At 44.5% G+C, this 24,586-nt stretch overlaps 1 protein-coding gene across 1 annotated transcript; it reads right to left on the reverse strand.

Annotated features, from left to right (window-relative positions):
* Positions 1 to 44: 44 nt before the first annotated feature.
* Positions 45 to 24,202, reverse strand: LOC113027163 (cyclic nucleotide-gated cation channel beta-1). The gene is made up of 38 exons (XM_026176748.1): positions 21,640 to 24,202; positions 20,230 to 20,308; positions 20,067 to 20,085; positions 19,922 to 19,973; positions 19,729 to 19,834; positions 19,143 to 19,162; positions 18,958 to 19,066; positions 18,555 to 18,579; positions 18,346 to 18,433; positions 18,047 to 18,153; positions 17,885 to 17,972; positions 17,664 to 17,739; positions 17,556 to 17,580; positions 15,771 to 16,110; positions 15,374 to 15,523; positions 15,213 to 15,266; positions 12,262 to 12,317; positions 11,612 to 11,808; positions 11,401 to 11,431; positions 9,515 to 9,698; positions 8,655 to 8,669; positions 7,759 to 7,794; positions 7,400 to 7,498; positions 7,156 to 7,310; positions 6,098 to 6,304; positions 5,440 to 5,648; positions 5,311 to 5,361; positions 5,121 to 5,207; positions 4,894 to 4,958; positions 4,581 to 4,703; positions 4,353 to 4,494; positions 2,715 to 2,874; positions 2,529 to 2,626; positions 2,318 to 2,401; positions 2,082 to 2,200; positions 1,698 to 1,844; positions 474 to 672; positions 45 to 389 (listed from the first exon to the last, which is right to left on the reverse strand). The coding sequence occupies exons 2-38, from the start codon at positions 20,305 to 20,307 to the stop codon at positions 156 to 158; spliced, it is 4,035 nt and encodes a 1,344-aa protein (XP_026032533.1). The 5' UTR covers position 20,308; positions 21,640 to 24,202; the 3' UTR covers positions 45 to 155.
* Between the last annotated feature and the right edge of the window lie 384 nt (positions 24,203 to 24,586).

Here is a 24,586-nt window from a genome sequence, read left to right on the forward strand (position 1 = left end):
CACTGTCGCCAAGTTCTTGCTCATAGGGGGGGAATCTGATTACTGAGGTTTTCTCTCTAATATCATCGAGTCTTTCCCCTAAAGCGCCTTGAGGCAGCAGCTATTGGGATTTGGCGCTATACAATTGAAAATACATTTAAATAAATAGAAAGTAATCACGACTTTTTTTCTTTCCTCTTCCCGTTTCCTTCATCATCACTGATTGGCTCCTTCGTGACTGTGTCGCTGTGGCACTCAGAGGGTGACTGAGGCATCGCAGAGTACCGACACCGGGAAGCAGAGCGAAATGTCGGAGAGCCGGCAGACATGGGTGATGGCGTGTCCACTTCCCTGTCAGGTTCCAAGCTGGAGGCGGGGGATGGAGGTGGGAGGGGGGAGGAGATGGACGGCTGGGAAGGGAAGAGGAGAGTAAATAAATCTTCTATTCAAAGTAGATGATTTGCTGGGTTAGCTCAGGGTTTGAGCATGTTTACCTGTAAGGAGATGCTGGACTTGTTCGTCTTCTCTTTGACTTTTGCCAAAGCGCCTTTAAGTCCCGACGATCTCTCCGTCATCTCAAGAGCTGCTTTCAACAGTTTGGGCGTCTCTGCCCTGACAGGAGCTGCTGGTACCAGAGGGGGTTCCTTAGCCTCTTCTTTAGGTTCAGGTTTCTTTCCTTTGTTAAGCATCTTCCTGTGTTTGAGACAAGGATAATCCGGCTAACGACAACTGTAAGCAGAAAAAAGGGGGAACTCGAGCTGCCCTGCATAGTCATACCTTCTTGGGAAAGCAAAATGTTTTAGCGGTTTTCCAATCTGGTTTTAAACCCTTTCATAACACTGAATCAGCCCTTTTAAAGGTTTTCAATGACATATTTTTAGCTACCGATGCTGGGACTGTGCTGCGTTTGATACAGTGGATCCTTTTACTCTCTCCTTTGGAGCACTGGGTGGGCATTAGGGGCACAGCACTGGAGTGGTGAACTTTCTGTGTCGTCCTCCGCTCCCCTCTTGTGTGGTGTCCCACAGGGCTCAGTTCTAGGCCCCCTCCTCTTTTCTTTATATCTGTTTCCTCTTGGTTCTGTACTGAGAAAGCACAGCATTGCTTTCCACTTGTATGCTGATGACTGTCAGATCTATGTCCCTCTAAAGAAAAAAGGCAGATTCCACACAGCCCAGTGTGTTAAACCAGCTGTCACAAACCTGGGGGTCAAAGTGGACTGTGATCTGAAGTCTGACAGTCAGATTAAGGCAGTGGTAAAATCTAGCTTCTTTCAGCTGAGGCAGCTGGCTAACATAAAGCCAGTTCTTTCACAGCAGCACTTTGAGACAGTGATCCACGCCTCTGTTAGCGGTCGGCTGGATTACAGTAATAAAATTCTTTTAAACCTCTCCATGGCCTTGCCCCATCTTATCTCTCTGAGCTAAGATGTTGTTTTCTTGCTTGTTTTCTTTTAATATAGGGCTGTTTTAATTTTTATGTATTATGTGTTGTATATATTTATTAATTTTTGCTGTTTTCTGTTATTCTTTTGTTTTTAACTGATTTTCTGTACAGCACTTTGGTCCTGTGCTGGGTGTTTTAAAGTGCTTTTGGATTGATAGCTACTTGAACTGATGATGGGTGGCCGACAGCACCGGAGCGTTTGATGAGCTGGCAGTGAGGGGAAATCATACAGTACAGATACAGGACAAATATTATTTCTATTCATATTCAACCTGGCTTTCTTGCGCAGCAGTTTCTTGGACTCTGGATAGTGGACCAGGATCTCATTCAGGTCTTTTTTGTCCAGGATGAATAGATTGGCAAAGCCATGAGCAATCACATTGGCTGTGCGCCTGTTACCACCGCCGACTGCAAGCAAGCTACCAAACAAAGAGCACTGTGGTTAAAAACAGCATTATTTAAAAGAAAGGTGCATTTTTACATTTAGGAAAGAGGAATTTCTCTATAAGTGTAACTGTTTGATTTGATGTATAAAATGGTTCTGGGACCTTGGAGTGTGACCATCACAGTTTTTGGCTCTGTGCTTGTCTGCATGTGTGAAAACACTGTAACTCTGTTTGAAAACTTTTACTCTTAATTGTGCGCCACGTCTTTACCTGATTTCTCCAAAGACTGATCCTGCTCTAAGAGTGACAAATACAGTCTTCCCATCTGGGCCTCCAACCACCTGCACCTCTCCAGCCTTTATGATATACATCTCCCGACCCACCTCGCCCTTAGACAAGTGAAATACCCGAGCCAGGTGATTAGACAGAGATCAAGCAAAAAACATCAAGCTGAAAATATTTGACATGATTCATACACCAGAACATGGAGAAATAAGCACATGTACCTTTTTGCAGACATAATCCCCCGGGAGGTAGACGACAGAGCGCAGGCTTTTTAGCATGTCGAAAATCATCTGTCTGTCACAACCCTGTCAGGAGGGAGAGCCAAAATAAAACAACCTGGCGTCACTTCTCCAGATGCATAAAAGTATTTTAAAAAGGGAGATTAAGTGAAGCCTACCAGTATGTTCTACATTTTGTATTTCTAATTCCTACCTGAAAAAGAGGGACTTTGCTCACAATGGAGTAGCTGACATCTATCGCTATGTCCAGACGCATTTTATCTGGCAGCTGATTCAGCAGCTCCTGCTCGTCTGGACGGTAAAGGAAGAAGCAAAGGGTCAGGTGTGACTGAAACATTGCATGCGTAAGATGAATGCAAATATATCACGTCCTCCTCACCCAGCATGCCTTGTGATTGCCAGGTATAGTTATACCAGGTTTTGACCCGGTTCTGGACGTCTCTCGGGATGCGGTAGGAGGACATGTATTTAATAGTGCTGTCCATGCAGCTGCGGTAGTAGGTTTGACTTGCTGTAGCTGCACCGACAACATCGCGCATCTGACAGACAAATAAGCAAAATGAGGATTATTAGTGTCCCGAAACAATCACAAGCTTTTAATGTTACACACGTTTGCCCCCTTTCTGATTTCTATTTCGATATTTGTCACATTTAAATGTTTCAGATCATGAGAGCAGCCCAGACCATCACGCTACCACCACCACTGTGGACCGTTTGTATGATGCTCTGTGTTAGTCTTACACCCGTCCACACAATATTTCCCCAAAGTCTTGACAATCATCCAGACTTTTTTTCACTCCTTTGGAAGCTTCACCCGTTACGTCCTGGTCTAGGAGTACAGGAGCGCAACATAAGGGTTAAAAGGAGAGTGACCCCGGCCCGGTCCCCAAAGTATGGAAGCCCGTTTCCGCCACTAAAAAAAAAAAAAAAAAAAAAAAAAAGGATCCATAACTCAAAATTTCGAGTTATTTTCTCTTAATTTTGAGTTACTTTCTCGAAATTTCGAGTTATGGATACTAGCTTTTTTGTTTTTATTTAGTGGCGGAAACGGGCTTCCATACCAAAGCCATATCCAGAAGCCAATTTACAAGTTAAGGTGGTTTTATTGCTACCAAAAACCAAAAGCTTTAACTCCGGGGTGAACAAAGGCCAGAATAACAAACAGAACAAGCTATTCCAAAAACGGAGGTGCTAGCAAACACAAGGCAAGCGCTACTGCTAACTCCCTAACTGAATAAACAAGAGAAGGAAGGCAGTCCACGCCTTCTGCTTCAGAGCCTCTTTATAAGTGAAAGCATCTACACACTGTATACAAAACTTAGCAATTCTCTGAAGTCACACACAGAAGTTTATCACAGATAAAGGTTTGGAGGCGGAGGACGGCTCTGCTGCTGTCAGGGGGAACAACTGCTGGAGAGAGTTTTTAAAACAGCCACTTGATGATGGAACCAATCAGCAGCTGCCAGCTCTCCAATCAGGAAGGACCTGCAGAGACTCTTAAAGGCACAGGACACACAGAACAAAATCCAGCCAACGTGATCCAAAATATGGCCAGGGCCATAACACACCATAGTTCCAGGCTCTTTAACGCTGGAGTCCCAAAGCCTTAGAAATGCACTGTAACTCTTTCCAGACTGACAGGTGCCGATGACTTTCTTCATGTTTGTTTACATCGTGCAGTGATGAGCTGCTTTCTGTTAGCGGACTTCGCTTTGTCAGACACGTTCCAGTGTCGGCCTGGGTGCGGTTAGTGAAACTGAACTCAACTGTCAGTCGCAGTTAATTCATCATTTAACCAAGGGTCAAATACTTTTTCACACAGGTGCAGGTAGATGTTGGCTTTGTTTTCATCATTTAAAAACTATTTTATACTTACTCAGGTTATCGTTGTGTAAAATTAAAATCTGTTTGATGACCTGAAACATTTAAGTGTGAGAAAAATATTTGAAAAAGAAATCAGGAAGGTGGGCAAAGACTTTTTCATGGCACTGTACATGAGGCGCACGTGTGCGCCTACCTGTCCAATCATGATTGAGAAAGCAAAGACTCCGATAAAGTAGTTGATGAGTTGGAAGATGATCTCAGACAGGGTGGTGGGATCTGGCAGACCCCCAATGGTAATCAGGGTCTTCACTGCGAAGTAGTAACAGCGAATGTAACTGAGAAGAGAAACACTCTGTTCTTATCTTCAAAGCAGTCATTTGGTTAAAAGACACATGGCCGCTACTAAAAACAGCCCACCAACCTGTTACCCTCGCCATTGTACACCCACTGAGTCAGTCCCAGTCCTATGAAGTCAGAGATCCAGTAGTAGAGACAGGCATTAAAGTGCAGACAGTAAAGAAGATAGGTGGTGGTACGAATCACCCTAAGAGACGGAAAACACAGGAAAATACATGAAATGCATATCTAACAGCAGATTGGTTCTGTGACTCGGTAGCTTTGTATGTCTCTTAAAACTTTATTTCAAAAAGGAAATGAGGACAATGCAGTCACAATTTTTCCTGCCACTCGAGTGCTAACATATCCGGACACGACCAATGCAGTGTGACGCTGACCTGTAGATATAGGCTTTGGTCAAGATGGCCTCTAGACGATCATTGAACTCAAAGAAGGACTTGATCTGCAGATATGGAAGGAACATATTTGTAGAGCTTAGTATTTGAAACTGTGACGAAACTGTAAATGACTGATTCCTAAAACTAAAGGTGATGTGGAGCCCAGGAAATGAGCGAGCAGTGAGATTGTTGGAGGAGACGTTCGGTGTGTGGTGTCAGGGTTTCACCTTCAGCAGCCGTGGTAAGCGGAGCAGAGGGTTGATGCCAGTTTTAAAATAGAAGAGCTCAAGGGGAACAAGGCTGGCCACATCAAACTGAAAGTGAGACGACAGGATCTCACTTTAATGACTGATTCTACCCTTTAAATGCAAAGAAAACACAACCTTTGACATGTACCTCACTTTCTTAATGTTTTACCTTAAAACGTTTGGTTTTCATGTAATTCTTTCTCATCTCCTTTTGGTCACACTGTAACAAAAGCAAAATGTGCACAATTATACTCTTAAACTACAACAAGTGTCCACATTACTCCTTTGACCCACTCACCACTATGTCCCCTCCACGCACAAACTGCAGGCGCGGCTGAAAAACAGCGATGTCCAGGATGTAAATGAGGTCACACAGGTAGTCGGTTAACAGCCAGTAGTGAATGTTGTCCGGGGTTTGGTAGGGGAAGGCCCAGCGCACCGGGATGAACCACACGTTCCAGTTCCAGGCCAGAGACACCAAAAACATCCAGAGCACGTACATCAGGTCTGACAAGAGGAAGAAATCAGGGAATTAAGTGAGTGGACAGTTCACAGAGGTGCAGAGTGTAGACCAGGAGAGACTGGATCGGTAACTAAGAAAGCATCAGCTACCACCATGCAAGATCCAAGTGCTATTAAAGAAAACATGCAAAAGAATAAGAAAAGATAAAGTCTCACAAAGAAAAGTAAATGATTGGAACACAGGTTTCTGTAAAAACAGGACAATGCAGTCGTTTGACCTTTTCCCAAACCTCACATGATGTCATGTTTCTCGTGTTCTTTTCCTTTAAAGATAAGAATCAAAGCACTTGATAAATGCGTGTGGGGTTGTTTCTCAGAAATATCTGGTCCGATTTGTGTGGCTTAGCCTGTGGGTGTGTGTGAGGTATGATTCCAGTAACTGTCCAGCACAACACTGAAGGCGGTAGAGGGTGACGCATTCGCTGGGTTCTCACTGGTGAAAGGGTCGATGCTGGCGGGGAAGCGGAATCGCACACAGGCTCGTATCCACCGAGGTGTTTTCACCTTGCAGCAACGGCCAGGCTGCTCCTCCTCCGTTCCGCTCTCTACTCCTCCTCCTCCTGACGGACCTGCTTGCGTCTCGTTCTCATCTGGCGGCTGAGCTCCAGGAGCAGGCTGAGGAGCTGGAGGCTGAGGAGGAGCTGGAGGAAGGAAGAGCCAAAAAGAAAGAAAACAGTGCCTTCAAGACAGGATTCAGCAAAGCTTTATTACCTTCTTAGCATTTGGTAGACATTTATATAAATACTGGAACAAATAAAGTGTTAAAGGTTTATCCACCTGTAAGCAGACCACAGGACTCTACAGCTGTTTACAGGGTGCCACAGATGACATGTTGGACTTTAGCACAGGTAAAAGTGACACAAAGGGTTAGCTCTGACCAGCTTCTCACTGGGTGCTACAATAACAGATGCTAAATGTAACTAGAAGCTGTCGTGACAACAAAAGAGAAAAATGCGATCAGCCTGTTGTCAGAGGTGTTTGTGGCACACGTGTGCACACAGACCTTAGTTTGGTTTTATTAGGATCCCATTGGCTGCAACATTTTAGCAGCTTCCTGGGGTCACAAATCTTTATACACTGACATTTCTCTGTAAAACAAACCCCCTCGCTAAAAACAAAGCACTGATTTATCTGTTTGTCTTTAAGACTGTGACCTACAGGAAGCTACTTTGGGAAGGGCTTAACTACATAGTGGGATGAATGAGGGACACTGTGGGTAAAACTCTGTGGGTGGCTGAGGAGTGGGTGGCAGAAGCTGCTCACCTGTGTGTGACAGTCACTGGGCAGTTTTATGTAATTTTATCAGTCTTGTGTTTGAGTGGCAGCTTTCATGGCTGTGCAAGGCTCGAGCTCTTCGTACCTGGAAGTGAAGTGCACCGTAACATCCACACACACATGCTACTATCCACATACACTGAAATGTACCGGCAAATCTTTTTGACTTCTTTTGTTTCTCGAACGTGTGTCAGTTCAGTTTGTGTGCGAGACTCACAGGTGATAATGCTGTCTTCATCCGAGCTGTCTGGGTCGATGAGTTTCTCCTTGGCCTTCTCCGTTCTCTCCTTAAACATCCTGACGAGCTCCTGAAGCCTCTCGTTGACCACCGTGCTGGTCTGACTGGCAGAAGATGCTGGACGTTCTTTCAGACTTGGACACGGAGACATCAATTTATTTAGATGATGCCGATTTTTCTTATTGTAAATGTCACTTATTTATCTTGGTGTGTGCACGCTCACACGTCATCTGTGCTGTGCAGGCTGGACTGGCTGGGCCAGGCTCTGACGGGGATGCTTGCCTCTTCATCGTCATCCTCGCTTTCAGAATGAAGCCTCCTGCTGTCAAAGTCAGGCAGACGGGGCAACTTTGAGACTGTGCTGCCTTAGTCACATTATTCTCTTTATTTCACACAGGAAAGCCTAACATCACTGCAGATTATGGAAAAGCTACATGCAGCTATCCATGTCAATGACTGTGAAAATAGAAATGATGACTGAATAAATAAGTGAGCAAGGACTCAGATGGGAAAGTGCACGGATAAAATATTAGAAAGTGGATGAAAAAGCAGCAGGACACCAGTAAGGATCGGATATCTTACATCTTTGTCCAGACGCTCCTGCGATTCCTTCCACTACTGTCAAACAGAAGAACGGCGTTTCAAGCAGGGAAAAACACGGAGTTAATCCAGGACACAGATAAGGAAGTCTAAATCACTCACAGTAATGTGACCAGCAGGTGACACAGTGATGAAGCAGGATTGTGATGCATTTGTTTATTGACTTTTGCTACGTTATGAAAACAACCAAAAGCACAAAGCCGTGCAAAAGTAGAAACAGTGCCATCACAGTTTACAACAGAACATCACAAGACACAGCAACACAAAACAGGAAGCGCTCTTTCCAAACCACTCATAAAACAAACTGTTTTCTGTGTTCTGCATAAACTGTACGTGCCCGTTTCCTTGTGTGCGTAATCTTTTTGGCAGCTTTCAGAGTTTTTACGTGCAGAAAGGATAGGATATGTTTCTGAGTGCACACACATTGTTCTGCAGGACACTAAAATACAGACAAAAGCAGCAGCAGTGACTCTGGAAAGACTGCAGAGCAATAAGATGGACAGTAGGGGGCAGTAGGATGAATCACAGAAAGCATAACAGACTGTAGGAAGTGTGAAGCATTTCACTCCAAAATGGAAAATGTAACAATGAAAGACATATGTGACAATTCTGACAGCAAACGCCTTTTATGATGAAACAACTGCATTTCTGTTTTTGCTGCTACAAATATTTGGATGAAAATGCTTCACATGACAAAGAGAAGCTCGCACCCAGATCATGTATCCCAGTGAGTCTACTTCTTATTTCTGTGTTATGAGATATAATGGCAGGATTGCATATATGCTACACAAATACATCTATAGTGTCATGGTGGAAGTGGTCACTGTTGGAAGAGCGTGCACAAAAGCCCCAGGAGACAATTCAAACAGGATCCTTACTCTTTATCTCCTTTACTGTAGATGCAAAGCGTAAGGAGAGAGAAAAGGGTTAAAAATATTTAGTTGAGATGAACTGAGATCAAAACGTGAGTGCAAAATGTTAAACGTAACACACACTAGTCTGTTGATAACATACAACCAAAGCTGCATTTACAGACAGAGAAAACAACAATATTGATATTGTTCAGCATGAACGGTGCCCTCACAGACGTGCTATGGGCACTAATCTGCCCCCGTACCATCTGATTACAAGCTGCACAGCTGCTCTCCTCTTTAGGAGGACGCGGCATCCACGATTTCCCAACACGGGAAAGACAGCAGGACAGCTTCTTATCTTCATCGTTTAGTGTATCTTACAAAAATAACATCTAACAACGTATTGTTAAATATTTAGTGTTTAATTAAATCTTACAGCGAGTTTTATAGAAGCCAGTCAGTTAAGAGCATAATTATTTTAGTTAGTGATCATATTAAAAATATGGATGTTTATGCAGTTTTACTGCTGATTCAGTCTTCTGCTGTGAATTTGTAGAGCAGTGTTAATCGTGTAAACCATGTCAGTGGATGGTGGTGTTTATGAGGTCAGCGTTTCACATGCGGAGCCATCCATAATGGAAAAATGGAAAATGTTGCCCCTTTAGTTGCCCAGCTCGTCACTCGTTGTTGTGGCCGTGAAATGTTTCAGTTTTTTAGGTAAATTAAATTGTCCCTCAAGCTTTTCGGCTTTGCCGAAACAATTGTAATAGCTGTAAGGAAACACCTCCCTCCAGCTGCTCACTGCGTCAACGCGACGTGCAGTTACATCCGTAGGCTTTGCACCTATGGGATAGATTTAAAGTATAAATCCCCTGTTAGCTCACCTTTGACGACCTGAAGGGGTCACAGGAACAGTGAGGGTTGTAAGCTTTGGGTCCTGTGGGGTGAGGATTTGGGGCATTTGTTCTTCCCCTCCTCCTCCTCCTCCTTTTGCTCCTCCTGCCCTCTCATGATCAGAGTCAACATCCTCTACATTAACAGCTGGGCGAAGGCTGATGTTGGAGCTCTCTGGAGAAACAGACATTTATTTTCATTTAGTCAAGGCCAACCGCATCACTGCAAACAGCCAAAACTGATGCTGCAACGTGAGCGTCACGAACTACTGAAAGTACTGCAAAACACAAAACAAGTAAAGCAAAAGACAAAGCAGGTCACGAGTATAAGCAGGAGCAGGGCAGGCTGGGAGAAAGGTCGCGACCTACAGCGGGCTAATGAAGAGGATTCACGCGTGAACTAGGCCATGTATAGACGCCCTGGTAGTGAAGGACTAGTTTACTAATCTTGCAAGCCAAACAATCTGGTTAATCTGGCTCATGATTCACTGGCACACTTCTGTCAACAGTCATTTGACAGACTTCATCAAAGTGATGAAGAAAATAGATGGCATCAGTATATTTCAGTCCTTTGGAACACCTTAGCTCCGTGCGGCTCTTTACCTTACCCGTCTATGATCTGAGCAAACTCGGGGTCAGAGGTGAGCTTATTCGAGGAACGACAAAGCAACACAAAAAGACACAAAAATGTACTTCAACAACACAAAGAGCTACTTTTTTTACCCTGCACAGACTCTCGAGCTAAACATCTGAACTCAAGCATCCTTTACTGATGGTTCGTATTTGATTTAGTGTCAGATACCTGCCAGGTTGATTTTAGAGTCTGTCACATATGACGAGACGGCCGTTTACTCGCATGCAGTATGACTGAGTTCAGGATGTACAGGGAGTGAGAGGACAGTGAACGCTACACTGATGTGGATTCACCTGCAGGTCTTATTGCTGAGATGTCTGAGTCATCTTCGATGAAGAATGCTGGGTTAGATAGACCAGACAGCTGATGTGATAGGGGTCTGGGTTGCTTGGAAGGGGAGCTGACGATGGGCGGCAGGCGTGGATAGGATGGCACGTTGGGCAACTCGAGGATGCTGCCGTTAGGGGAGGAGGGAGAAGGGGATCGGGATCGCAGCTGTGGATGATGAGGAGGAGGGAGAGGGGAGTGTCGCACGAGCCGGCTCAGTTCTACATCGTGCTGACTGTTGTCTTGTTTCTGTTTTTGCTGTTGTTGTTGTTTCTTAGGCATCTTGAGGCATAAGGCTGTTGAGGTGGTTCCGAATGTTCGTGAAATACTGCTGCGCCAAGCTCGGAAACCGGGAGAGCTTCTGCGGGACGTTCGGGAGGCTTTGGGAAATACCGGACAGACTAGGGCCCACTGAGACTTCCGAGCTTTGGGGCAAAAGCTCGGTGAAAGTCTGGGCAATATTTCGGGGAACTTGTGTGAGTCTGATCTGGGAGAGCTCTTGGCGTATCTCTGGGGGTAGGGTGGGTAAGTACTTGGTAAAGTCAGAGAGCCGGGTGGGTAGTTTAGGCACCGAAGGTATTTGGGGAGGAGTGATGCCGTTCTCTTTGAAGAATGCGTTGATGTTGTCGAGGCACTCGGAGGTGAAGGGAATGCGCATCAGGCAGCTCTTAAATGCATCGCAGCTGACTGGAGCTACAGAGAGAGGGCGACAGGCAGATACAGTAGGAGAAGGGCACTGCTGGCAATCAGACAGTCAAGAATGACAATATCAGACTTCTGGTCTCCAGATGAACTCTGCAGTCACACTCAAGCAGTGAATGAATCGACTATTTAAAGTCCAAAGAGATGAACTGGCGTTACAGTCAGATAAGCAATCTGAGACTTTCCTGAAAGACAATAAGAAGACGGTACATACCACCGCAGTCATCCCCAGTAGCTTCCTCCTCCTACAAAAACACACGCACAACAGTTGGGAACTAGTAACCAGTTATCCGATGAACATTATTATTCGATTTCTTGATAGTAACTAAAAAAAAATCTTTTTAGCTGTACTGAGTCAGTCGGGCAGTTTAGCATGACAGAGTCAAGAGTAACGCAGTGATACGGCCCGGGATGTCAAACGTTACTTTTTCAGGAGCCTTGTCAGCGTTAGCAGTTTGACCGACGTCTTCGTTTTTCTGCGGCTGCTCAGTGATGGGCTCAGCTTCTGGAGGAGCTTCTGGGCTCTTGGTTTCTGCTTCTAGTGCTTGTTCTGGCTTAGGCTCAGAAATCTCCACTGGCTCACTGCTCGGAGGCGGTGAGGTCGAGGCTTCTTCCTGCGGCTCTAAGATCCAATAAGCAGGGGTGTCACACTCAAATACACAGTGGGCCAAAATTCAAAACTGGAACAAAGTCGCGGGCTAACGTTAATATGAAAAAAAACTTCCTCCAGATATAAGAATGAATCTTTTCTTATGGACTCAAACAGGTTTTGCTGGAAAACTGAATATGGAACAAGCAAAGCTTAATACTAAACAATATATACATTAGCTGTATAATACCAGTAGGCCAGCTCTGATAGTCATTTGGTATGGCTTCGCAAATGTAATTAGGCTGCGGGCCAAATTTGGCCCGTGGGCCAGAGTTTGACACCTATGATCATACACACAGCACAATGTCCTGCATTTGTAAATACTGTTCAGAAGAGTGTTGACGTTACTTAAAGATGTCACGCTGAATGAGAGAAACTCCTCTTAATGATAAAAACATTTTTAACATATATTTGAATTGCATCTACCTGGCTCGTTGACGGTGGGCTCCTCAGTCTCAGCTTTCTGCTCCTCCTGGTTCTTCCTGCAGAACAGCACAAGAGAACGGGTTGTTGGGCGGCCCAGGAGCGACAGGGAACACAGCTGTCCTCTTATGGTGACCCAAGTCACAGCCAGAGATGGGCAGTAACGCGTTACTTGTAACTCGTTACTGTAATCCGATTACTTTTTTCAAGTAACCAGTAAAGTAAGGGATTACTATTGCAAAAACGGTAGATTACCGTTACTTTCCTGTAGGAACGCTGCGTTATTAAAACCGTGATTTTTTGCGAGAATGTCTCACAACAGTGACGTAAGCGAGTGCGACGTTCGTGACAACAGCTGTGTGCAGATCAACAATGGATCATATATCGAGTGCGGAGAGAGTATGAGCGTGCAGCGTTTAAAGCGTGGAAGTACTGACCTTACTTTGAGTTTGATTCCATAAAAAGTGACAAAAACATTAGTGTCCGCTGTGCGTGGGAAGAAAACTTCTTTTTACAGAGAAAAAACCCCTAAACTTCCAACAAGCACCGAGTAGCTACGACGTAATGGGAAACTCACAGAGAAACTCGCGGATTCTTCCACTGACCGCGGCACACCTGCACCAGGGTAAACCTCCGCCTACCCCACTCCTGCTTTACAGGTGAAAATAGAGCAACAGGACCGCTGAGTCTTTGACTTTATTTATTTTCTGCTGTGTTTTACTTGCATCTATTTGAAAGACTGAGTGTAAACACACAAAATATTTTATCTTATGTGCTGGAATGTGCAGAAAATAGGTTTAAATGTTAAACTAATTTCTTCCAGTCAGAGAATGTTGCATATAATTAAATGTTTGCTTGATGCATAAAGTTAAAAGATTAAAACGAATAAAACAAGTTTTAAAAAGAGACTTTTCCATTTGATTACATTTTGTATGATGGATTATGCAGAAAAAGTAGAATTGGGCTGAAAGATCTATCACTTTATCACCTCTTCAGGTTGTAAGTCGTGTTTTTAAAAAGTAACTAAGTAACTAAGTAATTAATTACTTTTGAAAATAAGTATTCAGTAAAGTAACGGGATTTTCAAGTAACTTGACCAACACTGGTCACAGCTGGTTGTGTTGGCAGATTCTTACAGTGCTGTTATTGTTAGCTGGACACATACTGCAAATGAGGATTTGGACCCTAATAGGCTGTAAACTGAGTGTGTGAACTGCTTATTGTGGAAGTCAATTTAATCGTAAAGTTTAGGAGAGGTTCTCCTCTGTTTTAACGTTATGAGATTACAGCAAAATCACATTTCATAGACTTCAATTATGACAGAGTTGGTTCCTGCTATTTATTTTTATATTTCAGCAGGTTCCAACGTGACACACATAAACCAGGTTACAGTCATTTAAGCCGTCACGCTTTTTACTGGATATCAGAAATATTTGTTGTGGATGAAGAAACTTCAGCTTCTGTTTTCTCTCTTTGAGCACAAATTTACCGACTTTGTGACCACCTGTAGCAGAAAAGCTCACTCTGTACACGAGTTACTGTTTACACATGAAAAACGTTAGTTATGATAAATAGAAACTCTGTAAGCTTTACCGTCACGTTTTTTTAAATAGGCTGTGTTTACCTTTATTAGTCCCGACAGAAAAATGTCCACCAGCATCGACACGCGTTAATTCGGCTGCTGAGACGCATAAACTGCATCAGGTGGTTTTAGGAATATGAGAAAAACAACGAGGAAAAGGTTCTGTTCCGATATGTCCGTCCATCTTTAATCCAGGGACGCGGAGCAGCTGCAGCAGGTGCGCGGGGTTACCGGGGCAACAGCTGAGAGGAGGAAACGAGGCGGGCGCGCGGAGGTAAGAGGGTCCGCTGTTGCCAAGGGAAGCTGTGGTTGCTACGACACAGTGATGTGATGCAAAGATCACATAACGAGAACCCGCGGGATTTGGACCTGCTGATAACAAAATGACCGTGCTAGTGTCGTAACAGAGAGTGATTATTTATTTCTTTATGTCCAATATCGATGCTTGTATTGATAAACAGACTCTAGTCAACAAGATTTACAAAGGAGTTGAGCTACATGTCACCGTGTCTGCGCTCTGTTCTGCGTTATAATAAACTGTTATGGTAGATTTGTTACTACTTCTATTGCCCATCTTGTACTGCTGCTCACTCCTGCCACTTACATGCAATTACGTGACTCCCCGACACACACACACACACACACACACACACACACACACACACACACACACACACACACACACACACACACACACCTCAATACCCGTCACTTTCTATTTCTCTCTGTAAAGTTTAGTTTAGTGCTCAGAATGTCTTTATTTAAACATGTGTACATTTATATGTATAATAGTCTGTTATACTGTTTTATACTGCTGAGAGATTTGTTGTTGAGCTTGACACATTTCATTGCAATGTTGACCCTGTGCTAACTTGCATATGACAAAGAAAGCTGAAACTGAAACTCCCTTAAAAACCACATTTTTAATGTCAAGATCACTTTTTACGCGGATAAATAAAAGGACATAAAATTCACTTTGCTAGAAACTGATGGTAGCACAGGCCTGCAGACGTCCACACATTAAACTGCCCAAAGGTATAGAAAGTAATAAAGTTTATGAAAATGCATGACGTTGCTGGAAGATGCAGTTACACACTATTCTATGTGTATTTATTAGTAGAACATCCTTTATTTCCTATCAAATAACCTAATAAAGTCCTGACTGCAGCTTAAAGTAACCTGTATATTATATTGTTGCATTGCTACTTATTTTTCAACAAGCTGCTGGATCAATCGGGGGAACAGCAGCAACAACATCAGCATTTATGCACATCTGCTATGCACAGCACAAGACTACTATGATATGCACGGTGACACAGACAAAGTCCTACAACGACGTTAACAACCAGGAAGCTCTTATTTGAATTCTTACTCTGGGGCTTTGCTGATCTCCACCTCGCTCTCCTCTTCTAGCGGCACCGGCAGCCTGGTCAGAGTGGACATGGAGCCTCACGTCAAATCACAAACAGGCTCTCGCTGCCAAAGCTAACCTGAGCATATGTTCAAACTTTTGCTCTGGGTACACCGTCTTACTCGGCTTCAGGCTCCTCCAGGAGCTCTTGACTCCCCAGCGAGAGCTTGATGGACTGTCCCTCACTGGCCATCTGTCTAACGGCCATCTCAGCTGTCTGCCTGGCAACCTCTTCAGCCATCCGGGCCATCTCCACCCTCTCCTGAAGCAGACTGAAGGAAAACAGGACAAAATGCTTGTGCTGTGAGCTAAATATCATTTGATGATAAAGAAAATCTCGTGCCTCACATTAAATCAGGTTCATTTCTCTTTGTTGGCTGTTTTCATTGTCTTAAGGTGTTAAATATGACAGCAGAGAATATCTTTAAAAAAGCATCCAGGTGCTACAATGATGGATGTAAACATTCAGTATCTGATAAGGGACGCAGCTGTTTCTCTTCATTTGTCCGCCATCCTTACCGCTCCTCCATGGTAGCCAACGCCACCCCTTCGGCCTCCTTCTTGATGTTTTCAATAAACGGCGTCCAGCGGCCTGTCTGGGTCTCTGCATCTTCCAGAGATACTTTTGTGGCACTCTCTGACGGTTGTGGCTCCGGAGGGGCGGCGCTGCATTTCTGTGACTCCACTGAAAGCGACTGTGAGGGTTGTGTCACTTCCTGTTGCTGCTGGGGTGCAGGTGATGGTGGAACCAGGGATGCGGACGGAGCTTGAGCTTTGGGAGCATCTGCACATTTGTGCTGGCCCTCGTTGTCCGACTCCACGTCTTCCAGCACCATGTCTGGTTTGAGTTTGGCTGATGCTGTGAGAGGGCGATAAGCATGAGAACTGTTTGGTTGGTAAAACTGGGGGATTTAACCTTAACTAGTATAATCCTGTTATAATTCTATTGGGCTGCGAGGATCGTCAGCTGCGATTTCATTGGTGGTAGGAAATGTTGTTGTTGTTAGGATTCGAAGACCTCTCAGTTATCGGTGTTATTGATGAAAGCGCCACAAAATCAGTTCACACACTGATCCTTTATTATTCTCACTTCATGCTTCCATTACAGTGTTTACTACATTCATTTGCATGACAAGCGTGCTTCTCTTAAATCACAACACACCCCCAGGCCACATTTCACAGTTCAAGGCTACACAGCAGATACATACGCAGATCAAACCAGCCTCACGCTGCAGCTCGTCTTACACTGAGTCGTGCAGGCTCTGCTTGATGTTAAGTTTTAAATATACAGCAACATGACCAAGAACCAAACTGAGCTCAACTTTCTTTAAGCAAAAAAACACAAAATATTCTGAAGAAACAGGACTAAAATTAAATACGCAGGTCCTTTAGAGACACAATAATAACTGAACATAGCTGCCATTTAATCATCATATCAAGGATAAAAAGGTGTGTAACTCTATGGTAGGTACGTCAGGATTGTTACAGTGTCTCTTGCTGCTGTTTTTTATAGTGAAATGGCAACACGAACATACGACGCACCCTGACGCAGGGAACGTTACAGTAATGTCACAGCCCGTTTTTGGAGCTGCAAATGTAATCTCCAAACCATGACTGGACATCACTGTTACAGTCATTTAAGAGAAAAAAAGCATTGAAATGATTTTGGGTGCACAGCCTACAGTAATTTCAAGCAAACGGCGACTTCTAAAAGTAATACTGTAATACTCACAGGAAATGTGAGTATTACAGGATAAAACACATTTTCTGTGTTATATTTAGTTTACATTCATATTAAACTGCACAGAGTACAGTAAGGTGAGTTTAAGATATTACTATGTTCATGTGTGTTCATTCACAGCTGCCTATAGTCCCTATTGTCTGCTGACAGTTCAATGAGCCTATTGGTCTATCTGTGCGGGTCAGAGCATCCCCCAGTCGTCTCCTCCTGCTGTTTAAGGGGCTCGCAGCACCTTCCCCCCTGAAACAGAAGGAGAAGAGGGACTGAGTTAGGCTCCGACCGTCCGACCAAAACACCTCTTCATTAACTATAAGGAAAAAACAAGAAGCTGCTTCAACAGAAAGCATGCATGCAAGAGTCTGCAAATGTCACACTGATGCAGAGGAGCTGTTCAAAATCAAAATAGAGTTTTTACTGGTGATGAGACGGGTTCACTCTGTTCTGTTCTTTTCTACAAACTCTACGCTCTTCTCTAGAATTAGAAAACACAGAATAGTAATCCAGCTGATTGAACTGTGAACTGTGGCGCTCAGGATCCAAAAGTACTGACAGGAAAAACTCACCTTTCTGAATGAGTTCAGGTACCGTCTGAAACAGGGGACACATAAATCAGTAGATGGCAGAAGAAAAATCAGGTGTCAGGGTTTTGTTGTTTGTTCCCCACAACTTACAGTAGCTTCATCCTTGGATGGAGAAACAGGCTGCGGCATCTTCAGACCCAGCCCTGACACAAACCAGTTCACCACACTGTGGAGCAGAAACCCAAGTGTCAGGAGTGTGCCGCACACTGTGCAAACACATCTACCACGAGCAACCCCCAAAATGCTGCTTTGCTAAAAAGGAGGCACTCTCAAGTCCCGCTTCATCCACGTGGATGTTATTCAAGACTTACCCAGAGGCCTTGCTTTCAGTATCCAGTGAGATTCCACTGAGCGATTCAGGCGGCGGAGACAGAACTGTGGAGCAGACAACATGAAGCACTTTACAAAAAATATATCCTCAAACAAAGTCACAGTTTCTGGCTGTTAAACTGGGATTTTCAGGCTTTCTTTACTTTTATCCAGAGAGGTGCAGGAGGACTTGGTTGACGGTTCCACGGGCACAGCACCAGGGGGCAGTATGACCGGCTGAGGAACTATCTGCTTTATCCAGGTCACCACACTGAAACAGAGCGTGCAAGGGGGCCTCCTGAACGTCTGCAGAATATTTAACTCGGTGATTTGTGTCATTAGTGTGTATTTAATATTAGGACGCCTGTAAGTGTTTGGGGAGCAATTCAGACAACGCGGTGCAGATTATTCCTCGCTACGGCTGCCATGTGTGCACGTGGAGCAGGAGGTGGTTTACACTCACTTGGGAGGAAAGTGAGGGGCCAAACTCTCTGTGTCCTCGTCGTCTGACACCATCTCCACCACAGGGATGTGGGGAAGTGGATCGGAATCTGAGTTTAAACCCCCCCACAAACATTTCATTCATGCATTTTGTTATTAACTCACTGCATAATCATCAAGGGTGATTTTAGAAACATGCATGCAGTGTGTTTGCATGATTGTGGAACGTACCTGGCATCGTGGCTACGTCGTACACCTGGAACAGCAGACAGAAAGAGATTAAAAGAAGCCGTAACACAGAGACGATGGCAGGTGCAGGATGTCGGTGTTGTTTTGTTTATCAGTGTTGGTGCCCTGGTTTAGATAGCAGTGAAGGTGTTTAACAGGATACCCCCCAACTTCCTTTATACCCTTGATCCTTATATGCGATTAGTCTTTTAAGCCTGTGGGACAGCATCACGCTGCTTCACAGTGTGGCTGATTTAACTGTTCATTGAACTCCATTAAACACTCAGTAAGTTTAGTGTTGGTGTTGTCGTTTCCTAAAGACAAACATGCTGCACAGAGACGATGTGCTCATAGGACAAACTGACACTTTTTAAATGTTAAATATTCTCTGGCTTTGTTTTCTAACCTCCGTGTGCTCCTCGTCCTTCGAGTCCTTCTCAGTCTCTCTGTACTTGTCGTCAGGCTGAGGCAGCACTTTGGTCAGACCCTGAGTGACCCAGGTGATCACTCCAGACCTGACAGGGAGGCACGATTTCATTTGATTTCATGCGAGTTCATTATAAACTCAGCACATGTTCAGTCATACTGTACCTGTCTCCATCTTCTCCGGACTGAATATATAGAAACAAAGAGAGAAGAATAGAAAATAAAATGAACCTTAAATAAAACAGCTCAGAAAAAGTGCATCTTTACACCAACAAAACAAATGCAATGATTGTGACACACTCGTGTGTGTTGGTTCATCAGTCACATGGTTGGCGAGGTGATCATGAGGAGGTCCTTCTGCTTTCTTATAGTAATTTGAACTAATAACTGTACAAGCTGCACAAACTCAGCTGATAAAATAGCTTCACGTGAGGATTTCTTCATGAGAAGGAGCCACAGTGGTGAGTTTATGCATGCTAGTGTCGCTGGAATAAAGCTGTTCATTAGCCTCATTTACAGCAGCTCCTTAGGACACGAGCCCCCGGCAAACTGTGTGAACATTTGGTGTTGGAAAAAAGGTGCTCTGTTAGAAACGCCTTGAATGATGATGTACCTTATAAAATATTATTAAACTGTGCTCAGGACATTTCCACATCGTAAGGGAGACGAGCAGCTTAGATTCTGTGTTTTATAGATCATCTCCTACGACTACGACTTCACAGAAACTCACTCCAGTCATCTGCAGACTTACCTTGGCTTCAGAGTTGGCTCTGCTGAGTCGGGGGCTGCCCGCAGGCTGTGGGAGCGCGCTGACAAACCCATTAGAAAACCAGCCCAATACTCCAGTCTGCGCTTGGCTGTAAAGGATGCGCACGCAGACAGGTAGAAGTCAGCAACTGTGCACGCCGCGAGACACAAAGATGCTGATGGACAAAAACATTTACCCTTCCTCTGAAACCTCGTCTGCATCTTTCAGTGCAGCTGTCTTCACTGCAGCTGCAGGAGAAGTTAAAGACATTTGCTGTAGATCCATGTGCACGTATAAAGATAAAGGTGGAAATAGAATAAAAGGTTACAGATAATCCTCACCCGCTTTATTTTTGGTTGGCTGCAAGGAAAGAAAACATAGACTGTTAATTACTCTGTATGAGTGTGTGTGTGTGTGTGTGTGTGTGTGTGTGTGTGTGTGTGTGTGTGTGTGTGTGTGTGTGTGTGTGTGTGTGTGTGTGTGTGTGTGTGTGTGCTGTCGTACAGCATCAGGGGTCTTGGCAGCATCGTCTGTCCCAGCATCAGGAGGCTGGGGAACCACTTTCACCACCCAGTTAAACATCCTGTTGAAGTAAAACACAGAAACACACAGTCAGCCTCTTAAAGAGCCGCTCATCAAACACGGCTGATGGTCCTGATGATAATGATAATAAATCAGTAACTCTTTACTGGTGGCTTCATTAAAGCAGCTTCTTCAGCTGCCTGAAAGAGACGTTCAGCTGCTTCATTGTTGCTCACACACTGTCAGCTCACAGGAGAGACACCCAGAAATCAGGATCATGCATGCCATGCAAAGCCCACACAGAAGTCAAGAGTTAGAGGACGTTAGGAGGCAGGACTTTGTTCCAGCAGCAGCAAACCATAAGCTGCTTTAGCGAGAGGCTCCGCGGGGGGTCGATCGCTCAGAAAGGAAGAAATGTGGGAACGAGAACATTTGAAGCGGCCTGTGCGCACGACTGAAGATGGAGTGTCTCAGAGCCTCCAGGAGAGCCACTGTGCTGACTGATCTCACTCATATATGCACGAGTTATCCATATTGTCCTCGGTGACAGTTCATCAGCCCACTGAGATAATCCTCATCAGCAGGGGGGAGACGTCAGGAAAACCGGAGGATGTCCTGCACCGTGATCTCACCATCCAGGACACGAGACAAACGCTGGGATTATTTCTAAATGTCAATCACAAGATTGTTCTTTTAAAACATGCGTTTTAATTTTCCTTTGTCAGCATCACTCGAGCCTGGCTGAGGGGGCAGCTATCAGTGATGGTGAGCTAACGAGGGCCGGTCTTAAAGATTCATTCATTCAGCTGCATCTACAGGTTGGCTCTAGACACATAATACAGCACAACAAAGGTCTGGTAAAGGCTTCACAGCGCTCGGAGCTGTCGCGTGTTTTCAGCAGTGGGAATCGTTTCAAGGAAGAATCCTCTCGTGGATGATCCACGGAGAAGACTTCTTTGAAAAACTGTGTGAGCTGCTGTCGTCCCCATCAGCAGAGATCAGAGGCGCCTCTTCTCAAATTTGTGGCATTAAATAGTGCAACTCTGGCCCCAAGTAATCTACTAACTGTCATCCTCAGTGCCTAGGATCAACTCATATCCTTATTATAAATGGTCCCTTCACTTATAAAAAAAAAGGAAAGAAAAAAGAAAGAAAATAGTTCAAGATTATAATTTAACTTTGATTGTATTTAGATTTTTATTTTTTAAAGTTCAAATTAAAGTCCCGGCTTCAAACGATCTTTAAGGAGGGTCACACGCTCACTCAGCACAGGAAATGAAACCACATTAACTTCACCGGTTGTCTGCTCCATCAGGTTTTAAAGCACCACCTACGTAACCCACAAAGTTCCACATTTCACTGTGTACGTGATAACAGAGCTGCGTTGCTTACCTGCGTGCCTACAGGTGGTTCTGCATGCCGGTGGTACACGGATCTAGAGTGTGGCACAGCCGGCGCAGGTCTGCTGAGATCTTCACAGCGGATGCCCGCGGGGCTAACGGGATTAACCCGCAGCACCTGAAGGTCAAGGCCCAATCCCAGACCGTGAGCAATCGCAGATTAACGGCGAGGAAACTTCTCCGTAACCTATAAACTGCTGTCACGGGAAAACACGGAGCAACCAGCAGGTGGTGGATTGTTTGTAACAGAAAGGGGAAAGGTCCCTTTTCTGTCAGATCACAGTCGTTTAAACATGTGAGCACATGCAGCAGAGACTTCACCTGAATCATAAACGAGTGATGAATTCAATTCAATTTGATTATTAAAGTAACTAAATTTCTTTCATCTTTGCTTTTCACAGGAATGTCGATCATTTTGGATTCGTTCTCACTATTCTGCTGATTAAATAAGCTCCCACACTGCAGGGTCACTGAACTCAGCTGCTCAGCATGTGTGAGTCCTTCATCGTGTCAGTGCGTAGTGAGGGATAAAGCGTCAGGCTTAGAAGTGTATTACTGATGCAGTCATAGATTGGAACGACAGGAGGAAGAGGAGTGAGAGGAGGAGTGGTCAGCTTTAGTCTGCACTGCCCTGCTGGGTGTTTCCTGTGAGTTTATAAAACTTCTTATATTAAGTTGCTCTACATTTGTTACGTCATGTATTTTACTTGGTTGTGTTTCCTCCATGACAGAAACCTATGACACCACGAATGAAGTGAGTCGCTTGATCATCGTTGCCGTGTTGGAGCACTTTCACCTTTTCCCATCCACGTCCGAGCTTTTTCAGCAAAGCTCGTTCAGCTCGTTCAGCAGTCTAACAGTTTCGCTCTGTCAGCCTAAATGTCACTGAATCAGTAAAAATATGAAGAGAGCATACTGTGTCTTTAGGCCTCTGTCGGCACTTCCTTCCTCCAGACTTCTGTTTATTGAACATTTTCAGACTCAAAAGTTCCACGCAGATGTAATATTTATAGTAATTGTGAAAAGAGTCGCAGTTATCTTTCATAATCTTATTTGAATCTTATTCGTTTCATTATATTCATCACATTTAAATATGTTTGTAAAATCCCAGCTGTAGATCAGACTGGTAGGCATGGATCCACTTCTGTCAGCAGTCAAAGGCGGTGGGGACGCTCTTGCCCTTATTGTTTGGACACCACAGCCTAGCGGACTATTGTTGCTGACGTCCATCCGTCTATGATCAGTGTGGGCATCTTCTGATAGCAGGACAAACACAAGATGTCACAAAACCAAATCATTTAAAACTGATTTCTTGACTGTAACAGTGAATTCGCTGCACTCGATGGCCTGCACGGCCTCCGGCTGTCAATCCAATGGAGCGTCTGGTGAAATAGGAAATTCCCATCACGGATGTGGAGCTGAGAACCTGTGTGATGCTGTCAGTACAGTATGAACCAAACATGTCTGAAAACACCTTGTTGAATAATTAAGAGCCCAACCTGATGCCTGAATGTGTGTTTGAATTAGCAGTGAAGACTTTGAAGTAAAAATCACTCCTTATCTTAGAATAAGGTCAAGATGAGGAAAAGTATGAATCCTTTTTTTCCTATTTCACTATTTTATATCTTTTATCAGCTGGAGCCCAAACTGTACACCGGCCCTGCATGTGGGACTCACAGCCCGATCGAAGCAGTCACATCTATGAAAACGACGCCCACCAGTGAGGCATCATCGGTCGGATCCAACACACTGACACGAAGGTAAGGCGTCCAAAAACAGTTCAGATGCTTCTGGTCATCACTAGTGTACAGTGTAGAGGATGCTGGTGCACTGACACTTGAAATGGGGATATTTCAGCCTTTTTTGCATTATGGTGTCATTTTTACTCGCCAACCTGAGGAAGAGTGGTTGCAACTATAACAGAGGGATTTAAGAATGAAAGCAGAAAGAAAGGAAGGTGGACAAAGCTAATGAGAGGATTGGGAAATAGGTATGAGAAAGAAAGCACGGCCCGATGCCAGAGGGTGATTAACGAGGATTCAGGACAGCCGTTGTTAAAAAGAAAACTGGTAAACAAGACGTGGCGTGTTGGTCGCCCCGGCTGATGGCGTGCGAGCTCTAAGGTGGAGCTGAAAAAGAACAACTGCAGGAAGAGGCAATTTTATGGCTATCAGATTCATTTGGTTCAAAGAGCAGATCGTCGGTCTGATCATCCAGGTAAACACAGACTGTCCCTGGCAGGTGGACAAACATTCACCAGTTCAGATAAATGTCCATTTAAAAAAGCCTCGTGCTGCATTTGAGAGTGAAAACCATTTATGGTGCTGATGAAGCAGAAGGCAGCAGGTAGATCTCATTATCAGCTCAGCAGGAGATAAGCTGAGAAAACAGGCTGATGACACAGAGCTGGGCCTTGGCTGGACACAGTACTTCCACACTGTCCTCAATTCTAATTGAACAGCTGGATTAGACCCGGTGAGGCGGCTGGTTTGGGAAAAGATGAGGTAGGAGAGAGCACAGGGATACACAGCTGTGTCCAGCTGGGACACCCCCCCCCCCCCCCCGATTTGTCATATTTGAGTTAATCTGAGAGTCAAAGGAAAAGAGAGAGCAGCTGAGGAGTGGATGATCTGTGACGAAACTAATCCTCATTACCTCTGACATCAAGGTGCTCTCATGTACAAGACAAAGGAAGTCACGCAGGAGCCTCATGCGCACACACGCGCGCTCACACACGCGCGCGCGCGCACACACACGTGCAGAGCTCAATACTTTGGTCCTTTACTCAAACCAACAGGAAAAACACTGAAAAAGGATCAAAGTCAAATTTCATATGCTTAAAAAAAAAAATACACAACTGCAAATTTACTTACTGCGAATATTAGACGAGTGAAACTGTTAGAGGTGGAGCTCGTTTTCATTTCCATCATTTTATCGTT

Source organism: Astatotilapia calliptera, chromosome 7 (genome assembly GCF_900246225.1).
Source record: "Astatotilapia calliptera chromosome 7, fAstCal1.2, whole genome shotgun sequence".
NCBI classification, from domain to species: Eukaryota; Metazoa; Chordata; class Actinopteri; order Cichliformes; family Cichlidae; genus Astatotilapia; species Astatotilapia calliptera.